This window comes from Onychomys torridus, unplaced genomic scaffold, assembly GCF_903995425.1.
Source record: "Onychomys torridus unplaced genomic scaffold, mOncTor1.1, whole genome shotgun sequence".
NCBI classification, from domain to species: Eukaryota; Metazoa; Chordata; class Mammalia; order Rodentia; family Cricetidae; genus Onychomys; species Onychomys torridus.
The window spans coordinates 1,015,521-1,026,522 of NW_023412870.1; the positions used below are offsets into that span (position 1 = coordinate 1,015,521).

Below are 11,002 nucleotides of genomic sequence, written 5' to 3' on the forward strand. Positions count from 1 at the left end.
AGTTCAAGATCATCCTCTTGCTGCAAATAAAACTGAAGGCCTTCCTGAAACCCTGTTGAAAGGAAGTGAAGGATGGAAAGAGGGAGCAGGCAGGAGGAAGGAAGAAAGGGAGGGACGGAGGATCAAGAAGAAGAAAATATTTGGTCTATTCCAGTGAGAAGTTTACAGATACATACATTTGTGGGCTGCTCCTAACTGGTTGAGGTTACATTCTATTTTTATATAATACAGGCATTTACAAGAAGTCCTTCCACCTTGGTTTGCACATAGAGCAGAGTTAGGGTCATCTGCTCAGGGCTTTCCTAGCTTCAACTGTAACTTTTGCATAAACCAAAAACAGTGGCAATGCTGCTCCATCTATTCTCACTCAGGCTTGACTTTTAGACAATGCACACTTTTAAGGAAAATGGGGGAAGAAGGCTCAGATGGAGTGTGTCCTTCTGTATCTTTATAGCTGCTCCTGGTAAAGACACTGAATTTAATTCCTGGAAGTGCAGCCAGAGCCAGGGAGACAGACCTGATAAGCGATGGACTCGGGACAGCATAATTTTCTAAATCCTCAACTGGCTCATCTGTTTAAGAGAGTCATTGTCTCCCTTTTAGGAGCTTGAGAACGAATACTGGCATGTGGCTATGTAATGAAACTAACATTTGGGTACAGGCTTTCCTCTCTTGCCCAGTTTATCCCACATTGGGGATTCCTGGTTGTCGGGGATAGTGATAAGATAGGGTCTCACTGCATAGCTCTGGCTGACCTGGAACTCACTATATAGACTAGGCTGGCCTCAAACTCACCACGATTTCTGGCCTCTGCCTCTTGAGCGCAAGATCTGCACCACCAAGCCTGCTAGCACTAAATATCTTTGTTTTATCCTTCTGAACCTTCTTGGAGTTTCCCCTCAGGCTAACCACAGCTCAGCGGAGCGCTTCCTACTGCTGGGTTTCACGGACTGGCCATCGCTGCAACCTGTCCTCTTTGCGCTGGTCCTTCTCTGCTACCTACTAACGCTGACAGGCAACGCGGCGTTGGTGCTGTTGGCCATTCGCGATCCGCGCCTGCACACACCCATGTACTACTTCCTCTGCCACTTGGCCCTGGTGGATGTGGGCTTCACCACCAGTGTGGTGCCGCCGCTGCTGGCCAGCCTGTGCGGCCCAGTGCTAGAGCTACCGCGCGGCGGGTGCATGGCACAGCTGTGCGCCTCGCTGGCCCTGGGCTCCGCCGAGTGCGTGCTGCTGGCGGTTATGGCGCTGGACCGCGCGGCTGCGGTATGCCGCCCGCTGCGCTACACCGCACTCGCCTCGCCGCGCTTGTGCCGCGCTCTGGCCAGCGCCTCTTGGCTCGGCGGCCTGGCTAACTCCGCTGCGCAGACCGCCCTGTTGGCCGCGCGTCCGCTCTGCGCCGCCCGCCGTCTGGACCATTTCATCTGCGAACTGCCCGCGCTGCTGCAGCTAGCTTGCCGCGGCGGCCGCAGCGCCACCGAGCGCCAGATGTTCGCCGCGCGGGTGGTCATCCTGTTGGTGCCTTCTGCGGTCATCCTGGTCTCCTACACCGCCGTGGGCCGCGCGGTCTGGGGTATGCGCTCCCGCGCGGGCCGGCGGAAAGCAGCGAGCACGTGTGGCTCTCACCTGACCGCCGTCTGCCTATTCTATGGGTCTGCCACCTACACCTACCTGCAACCCACACATAGTTACAACCAGGGCCGCGGCAAGTTCATCTCGCTCTTCTATACGGTGGTCACACCCGCGCTCAATCCCCTTATCTACACACTGCGAAATAAGGAAGTGAAGGGGGCGGCGCAGAGGTTCTTACGGAGTCTGGGGAGGGGGCAAGTCAGACAATGAGTGGACTAAGAAGGGCGCTGGTCCCGGAACTGGGGTGCCCATATTATTTGTCTTTGCATGAGAATCAGCAAGTTTTGTCCTCAAGGAGTCCTCAAGGGTTAGTAAAAGGTATCCCTTTCTCTCACCTGCTAGGGTTTGGATTCTTGAGGGGAAATCCCTGAAAAATATAAACACACATATATGGTGAAGGGGTAAATGGCTCTTGAGACTTTCTACAGAAGGGAAGCATGATGGAGGAGGGAACCATCCTCATCCTCGGGAGACTTTGTAACCACTCTTGAATCCACATGGAGATAAAATGATGAGCACCCAGGTGCTGACCTTTGGTTTTCCCCAGGCTTACAAAAGATTATAAAAAATTCCATGGCCTCAGCTATCAGGTGGAGTTAACAAGAAGGCCATGTCCCTACCTTACATAGATAGCTTCCAGAAATAGGCATGTTTTATCTTCTTGGGGAGCCAACCCAGCTAACACAGAACTAGCCGGGTGAGAACACTGGATACATAAGCCTACAAGGAAAATCTGCAAGTATAGGAAATTTGTGCCAGGCCTGGTTAAGCCGGGAATCCCATCTGCAGGATATGGCTTTTGAACTCGTTTTAAAGAAGAGAAGGAACCAGCATTTGTAAGGATGAAGGCAGCCATAGTCAGGCTGTGAGAAAATCTTGCCTTTGCTAGAAGTGAGGCAGATGAGCAAATAGAAGGAAGATGAAGAAAGGTATCCCATGGCAAAGGAAGCTCTATCAGCTAGAAGAACCCAGAAGTTAACCCCTTCCCTTCCTTGCCCAAGATGAACATTTAGTTAGGTGTTAGACACAGCAGATGGAGAAGGTACTAGGTTTTATTTCATACCAAATATCTTAAATAAGAAGAGAGGATGATTGAATGAATTTCTAAATCATCTATTAGATTATGATCCTTTGGGGGTAAAAAAATATATAACACATTACTTCTCTATTCTCTATAAGTAGAACCCAATTTGGTTCAACAATTACTCATTAGTCTACCTGCCCCTGCCTCTCAAGTCCTGAAATTAAAAGTGTTTACCACCACCACATCTGACTAATGTTTGAGTTTCTGCTCTCGGCAACAATCCTGCCACATAATGAACTATGTCAGAAACAAGGAATTACAGACTTGACAAATATGCTTACTCCACTCCACTTTATTTCATTCTCATTAATTTTTAGAAATAATCAAAGAATGTAATTGTTAGAGCTAAAAGGAAGTGGGCTTTGATCATCTTATCGCCCCATCCATGTAGTCACCCCCCAATGCAGTGCATTGTCAGAAAGAGCAAAGTGCCCCTCCTGATGTTGTAGTCAGCCATGATCTTTCCATCTTCCAGCCTCTTTCCATTGCAAGTCACAATCTGAGTCTTGGGGTTCACGGCAGTCACCCTCTCGATCATCTCTTTCACCTGGGCCACTGAGCTGGATCTTCCAACGTGGAGGAGGTGTCTTTGCCCCTCGTTGCTTGACTCCACCAGAAACAAGGGCAGCTCTTCATCACTAGGCTTCACCACCTTCAGAGTGAGGTGGATGGTTGTTTCCTTGTCAATGCCATAAGATGACAGTTTTCTCTGGGGCTTGAGGATCTTGGAGCCTAGCAGAAGGATCTGGTCATGCACAGAAACCTTGGTTTGGGATCTGATATGTTCATTTATCTTCTTCACTTTGTCACTCTCAGTGGCGTCAAAGGTCATCAATGGCCGTTGCTCAGAGTGGACAATCTAAACAAAGAAAGCCAAGAGAGTCACCTAGAATGCCTGCCACCCTCTACACCCCACTCCTCACCTTCATTGTTCTGTCCGCTTGGCCCTTCGGCTCCTACCCAACAATCTGTATCTCCCCCTCTCTTAAAACTTCGAATTCCCATATTTTAACACAATGGAGCATTAGTCTCATCCCTCTTGAGATGTATATCTAATATATCTCCAATGTAACTACCAATTTCCTACCCTATTAACTGGCCTCTCCTAAGCCAGATATCAAAAGCAAAGACACTACATGACTTCAAAAGATGTACACAGATTCTTAAACAACTCCAAAGCAAATTTCCAAGATGTGGCCACCTCATAGGATACTCTCAGCCTTGCTTCACCCTCTGTGACTAATTCAGAACAAACCCTGGTTAAGTCATAATCTCCACACTATTACATTCTTATTAATGTCCCCATTGATTTCTGATAATGACCATGTTGTAGTGATGCTGTGTTTAATGTTGTTAATCTGTATTGTTTATATTTTTATAACTATTGTTGTACGAGCTTAATATCTTCTTTTAATTAGACTAGGATCCCAACCACATAAGATAGGAACTATATCTAGGTTTGATTTCATTTACTGCAGAATTCTGGAAGATGGGGAAGAATCAGGTCTGCAAACTCTATGAAAACCTCCTCATACACCATTCAAAAACATCTTCCCAACCTAGAGGTTTCATCCTGTGTTGGGCACTGCACTGACTACAGGTTCTCTTCATGAGGACATATTCTTGTTTCAGGTAATGTGTTAGATCACTGATAACTTAAATGAGATTTGTGAAATTTTCCTTTGAAGAGAGAAGCTTAAGGTTAAGAACTCTGAAAATTATTTCCCTAATTTCACATCTTGCCAGCCTTGTTGAAGCACAATGCCCTACCATTTCTCCCAAGTTTGTCTGGCAAAATGCTTATCTGGTAAAAACTCTTGCCACCAAGCCTCAGCACCTCAGTTTGATCCCTATGACGGAGGAGGGGCAGAATTGACTCTAGCAGAGTATCGTCGGACCATGACCCTGCATATACATACACACATACAACACATAATTTAATACATAATTAAAATATCTTAAAAGTTTAATAAGCCAAATGACCAAGCTCTCTCCAGAGTACCTCCTCCTGTTGTGCAGTTATCAATGTCTGCCTTATCTCCTAAATGGTGCCCACCCAACACCCCTCACCTTCCAGACACTGTCCCCTCATGAATTATGGAACTGTATTCCCAATGCATGGAAATACTTTTCCTTCCCATTCTTTTATCAGACCCCGACTTACACAGATGCAGGAAGCCATGTCTGCAATCAGAGGCTGAGTGGAAAAATTCCTCAAGTCTGCTTATATGTGAGTGGCTGGACTGGAAATCCCCAAGACCGCTGTGTTGTCCAGTTTAGCAATGACCTTTGTTCTCCAGAATTTCCTTTCACTTTTGCTTTCACTCTCTGTACATGGGCGCCTCCCTTTAACCTGTCCATCTGTATGCCTAGTTCTGAGCGCAGGATAGCCCTTCTATGATAAGGGCTCCCAACCCTGCTTTATTACTGCTCAGCCACTAACCTTGACCTTCATTGGCTTGATAATTCATGATTCTTGGTAGCCCTTCCTCACTGTTTTAAGAGTTTCAGGCCTCTCTAAGAGCAAGGATACCCATAGAAGACAGGTAGGATTGGTGATGACTGACCAGGTTGTCAGGAGCCTTTTCCCACTCATTGGAAAGAATGTATGAAATCCACCTGCATGAGATACAGAAGAAAACGAGCCTGGACTGCAGTCATGACTTAGTGCCCTGGGGTACCACTTGCTACATATACTATATTATGGAAATATGCTCTCATCTTTTAACATAGGCCTATAAAATTAGGTAATTGTAGGCTGTTCTACAATTGTCTTCCCAGTTCAGAAAACCTTATTTATAAAATTTTTAAACACACACACACACACACACACACACACACACACACACACACACTTTGGATTCCTGGTTCTTGAACCTCTAATACATTTCCAACCCTGACCCAGGACCTGCAAATCAAACATACTACTTGAGAACAATCCAAAACCAACTGTTAATTCTGGCTCCCACCTTTCACCATATGCACACCACAGTTCTGGTGTTTAAGAACACAGCACAGGCAACATTGCCTCCAGGAGCCCCTACTCCTTCTCTCCAGTTCTGGATTATCCTCCCATACTTCCTCCTAAAGTCTTCTGAAGCCTATTTCTCTAGCAATAGGATTATCTGTTTGTCTATGATCCCCACTGAGCACTTGAAGATTGTGTTTTAGTTCACTTGTATACCCAGCTTGTTAACTGGTGCAGAAAGATGCTTAATAAATATATAGTGTGTGAATAATTAGTGAACTAATAACAAAAAGCAATATTTAGTGAGAATATATATTTCAGAATAAGATTATTAAACCTGGTCTCATTTGCTATTTTCATACTGTGGTGAAGTATTGGTATCATTAGGAATAAACAAGATTGTGGTGCTATTGTGTTCCCCAAAATATTGTGTACCCTAATAAACTTATCTGGGGTCAGAGAACAGAAAAGCCACTAGCTATAGAGGCTAGAAAATGGTGGCACTCACACTTTTAATCCTACCATTCCAGAGAGAGAAATCCCTCTGGATCTCAGTGATTTCAAGGCTACATTGAAAACAGCCAGCCATTGTGACACACGCCTTTAATCCCAAGAAGTGAGCCTTTAATCCTAGGGAGTGATGGTAGAAGGCAGGAAAATATATAAGGCGTGAAGACCAGAAACTAGAAGCATTTGGTTGGTTAAGCTTTTAGGCTTCTAGCAGCAGTTCAGCTGATATACATTTGGATATGAGGACTCAGAGGCTTCCAGTCTGAGGAAACAGGATCAGCGGAGGAACTGGCAAGGTGAGGAAGCTGTGGCTTATTCTGCTTCTCTGATCTTCCAGAATTCACCCCAATACCTGGCTTGGGTTTTATTTTATTAATAAGACCTGTTAAGATTCATGCTATGCAAGACCAACTCACTAAAGTTGTTCAAGTACTAGCTAGTCAGCAAGATTCCAGTGCATATCTTTGCCACTCTAGTCCTTGGCTTCTAGCCATATATTATTGTTGCCACCAAAGGAAGGAAAGAGCAGGGAAAACACTCACTGCAGTTGGGGATTTCCAGCATGGAGTGATTGTGAGAGCAAGTCTGGGATACTCCTAGGAGAAGCTACCTCAGGGGTTTCCCACCAGAGAGGACTTAGATTCTGAGAAATGGTGCCTTTTGTAGTAATATAAACAAAATAAATCTGGACTCTGATCCCTTTTCTTTTTCTTCCTGTCCCCTCCTGCTCCACCACTTCCTTCTCATCATTTCATAGACAAGAACACAAGACCAAGAAGACTGCATGAAGAAGTATTTATAGATCTCAAACTAAGAAAAGCTATAATACAAAGAACAGAAAAAGAGGATAAATATTCTGAAATTCAGGGTGTTTTCACCTAACAGAAATAAAGCTGAATCCAAATGCTATGAGTTACTTGAAGATATTAAAGAGGAAATAAGAGCCTCCAAGTCACACTGACATTTCCTCATCTTATCCTAGCCAGAGTTAAGCTATTGTCATTGTCAAAACTTAGTGTTTTTAAAGCAGTTGATTCCTTAAGAGATATAATGTATACTTAATTTTGTTATAGGTAATGTTATGATTTAAAATAAGTGTTTTATAGTGAAATTATCACAGGCTAATAAGATAATATAACATTTCAGACCACATAGCTATATAAATATACAAAACATAAAAAAGTAGAGATTCCCACTGCCTTGGCACATGTTGTTGACTCTCTTTGCCCCTTAGACATATGGGTACAAGCTAAAAGACGCAGAGAGGATGTGTGCAACTGAGTGATAAAACTCTTGCTTAACACACGCAATATATAGGTCTGATCCCCTCCCTAGAAAAACAGAAAAAGAAAAAACTCCAGAATTTGGTGGGTTCTCTTCAGGAATTTTGTTGTTATTTTTTTAGCTTTTCTGCTATTTTTCTCCACTTACATGTATTCTTGTAAATAGGCAAGCACTCTATCACTACCTCCCCAGCCCTAGTCTTGCAAATAATTTTTATTACATTGGCCATTTAAAAATATAGAAACAAAACACATGAGAAAAGTAGCTGGTCATGGTGGCACACTTGTAATCCTATCACTCCAGAAGTAGAGACAAGTGGATCTCTGTGAGTTCAAGGCCATCTGGTTTACATAGTAGGTTATAGGCCAGCCAGGCTATACAGTGACACCTTGTCTAAAAAAATTAAAAATAAATGTAGGGAGGGATGGTTCAGCAATTAAGAGTGTGTACTGCTGTTGCTGAGTACCATATTAGGAGCACAGTGAGGAAATACTGAACCAAGGCAAAACCAAAAACCAGTTAGGAAAACTTCAAATTCTGCATCTCCAAGTCTGATGTCAAAACACTCTTCAGATTGCCAACTCCTTTCAGATTTATTGACTATAATACATTTCTCTCTCTTGGGCTGGTTCCACTCCCTGTTGGCAGCTTTCCTCAGCAGGCATCTCACAGTTCTGGCATCTTCAACATCTTGGAGTCTCCAAGGCAACCCAGGCTTCACCTTCACAGCTTCACTCAATGACCTCTCTAGACCTCAACGAAGGGATACCCCTGACACATGCCTGGCCTCAGCAGCTTTCCTTAGTCTCTCTGACACCAAAGCCAGACCATGTGGCCAAACCTGCCAAGTTCTGCTGCTTGTTGGGACTGGAACATTTACCCTTGTTCAATTACATCTTCACCAGCTTTCTGTTTTCAATAGTTTCCTTGCTCTGTAGACTAGGCTGGCCTCAAACTCAGAGATCTACCAGCCTCTGCCTTCTGAGAGCTGGGATTAAGAAGCATGCACCATCATACCCATCTTTAAGCTTTTTTTTTAATTCCTTTTCACAAGTTGGAAACTTAGCTGGGTGGATCTTACCCTGAGGTCACCACTCTCTTTATTTCATTTCTTAATCTGTTTATCTCCTTGAACACAGGATTTAGCTCCATTCCACTTCCTTGTGCTCCTTTTCACCTCAAATTGTACATTTTATATTTTCCTTTCTCAGCTTGCTCCTTTTTATTATATATCTTCATTAAAGTTAACACTAATAACCATACAATAGAGTCGATATTAGGGATGTTTTGAGATTTCCTCTGCCAATGGAATTAATCCAAAACTCTTCACCTTAGCCTCAGGCAGACTCTTCAGACAAGGGTAAAAAGTATCCACATTCTTCACCAAAATATCACAGGAATGATCTCTAGGCAACATGCTAAAATTCTTCTCCTCTGAAACCTCTTGAGCCAGAGTTCATCAAATCACCCCCAGCACCACTGTCTTCCATGTTCTTACTAGCATGGCCCATTAAGTAGCACTTAAAAGTATTCAACTGCTTTTCTAATCCACAGTCCCAAGGTCCATATTACTTTAAACAAAAGCATGGTCAGGCCTATCACAGAAATAACACAGTCCCTGATATCAAGTTCTGTCTTAGTTAGGGTTTCTGTTGCTGTAAAGAGACATGGCAACTCTTATAAAGGAAAACATTTAATTGGGGCAATTTACAGTTTCAGAGGTTTAGTCAGTTATCATCATGGTGGAACATGTTGGCATACAGGCAGACATGGTCCTAGAGAAGGAGCTGAGGGTTCTACATCTTGATCCACAGGCAACAGGAAGTGAGCCATGTCACTGGGTGTACCTTGAGCATAGGAGACCTCAAAGTCCATCCCCACAGTGACATATTTCCTCCAACTAAGCCATACATAATCCAACAAATCCACACCTCCTAACAGTGGCACTCCCTTTGCAGGCCATTTTCTTTCAAAACTCTACAACACTTATTCTGACCATTGTTTCTTAGTCAATAGAACCCATTCTTGTGGAAGGGATCACAGGTACTTTGCAAAAGATATGTGTTTTGTGGAAAAGTTTTGATGTAGTTATGCCCTAGGCTTTATTGTGATAATTCTCATGAGAAACCTTTTCCCAAAGTTGTACTGTGTTTAAATACATCAAAAATAAACTGCTTGGAGTCAGATTCCAAAAAGTTATAACCAGCCTGGCTAAGTCATGTTGAACTGGATTTCCTTCTTGGCTCTTGCAGTTCATTTCCCTGCCACCAGTAGAGCTTGAAGGGACCTCCCACAGTAAAGGTTGGCAGTAGTCAACATCCCTTTAGTTGGACTTAAGACCCATTCAACAAGAGCAAAATCATGCCTGGAACGTCTAGCCAACTTCCCAAGGCTAATGAAATCATGGGTCTTGGAGAAGAACCTACAACCGCCACTTTACTAAATCAGAATAATCCCTGACTACACTCTAAATATTTGTTATAATATCCACAGATAAGTGCTATCCTCATCCCTTATCAAGGAAACTTCTCCTTGCAATAGACAGAGACAATTACAAAAAACAATAACCAATCAACCTGCAGAGTTGTGGAGCCCTGTCCCAGTGGATACATCTACAAAACAACTCCTGCATCTAAGGCTCAAGAAAGATTGCAGAAGGGCCAGAAAGGTTGTACGGGCCAGATGATCAGGGAGTTTGCTGTAAGATTGAGTCTCTGAGTAATGACAGAAGTTATACCCATGAAATTTAATCAACATAACTACCTAAACATGGGCTTATAAAGGACAATAGACATGCCAAAGTATGTAGACAGAGAAGATACCAAGCCTGAACCTTATACAAAGACCTACAAGCAGCTAAGGAATGCTGAGTGAGAGAAATCATCCTCCCCAGTGAAGAACACACCAACTAGTTATCAAATACTAAATTCTTGGCCCCAAAACTTACATATAAGTAATATTATACAGACTGAGAAGGCTATCTTTATTAATACATATGTATACACATACATATATAGGCTGGTAATAACAATTAATGAAAAAAGAGGCCATGAATCTGAAAAGAACAAGGAGGGGATTAGGGGAGGGCTTGGAAAGAAGAAATAAAAGGGAGTAGTGGTGAAATTTATAGTACAGTAAAAAAAAGAAATAATAAAAATGAAAAAAGATAGTAACTCCTTTTTAAAGAAACTGAAAAGCATAGGTATCCACTGTGATATTACTATGCTTTAAAGCTTACATGTTTGTCACGTGTATTATTTGTGGTATGAAGTTTTGTGGTAGAAATGAATTTAAACGTTTTTAATGTACCTATCTTCTAATCCAGCAATCCCATACTAACATTCATAATGTATGAAGTGAGAGACACTACTGTGGTATTATTGTAATAAACATGAAAGCAAAACACACCAAGATAACTAAAGTAATGAATATGTAGAAAAGAATTAACTGAAAACATAAGTTTAAAGAGTCTGCATCATACTAAATGTGGAAAGGGAATCAGCCATGGGCTTAACTAACTC

General features: G+C 42.9%; 1 protein-coding gene and 1 pseudogene across 1 annotated transcript; one reads left to right on the top strand and one right to left on the bottom strand.

The window, feature by feature from the left end:
• Window positions 1-625: 625 nt before the first annotated feature.
• LOC118575930 lies at window positions 626-1,845 on the top strand (annotated as a pseudogene).
• Window positions 1,846-3,110: 1,265 nt separating this feature from the next.
• On the bottom strand, window positions 3,111-4,902 carry Ubd (ubiquitin D). Its single transcript, XM_036176304.1, has 2 exons — window positions 4,884-4,902; window positions 3,111-3,578 (listed from the first exon to the last, which is right to left on the bottom strand). Exons 1-2 carry the CDS (start codon window positions 4,899-4,901, stop codon window positions 3,111-3,113), a joined length of 486 nt encoding a protein of 161 aa, XP_036032197.1. The 5' UTR covers window position 4,902.
• Window positions 4,903-11,002: the final 6,100 nt, after the last annotated feature.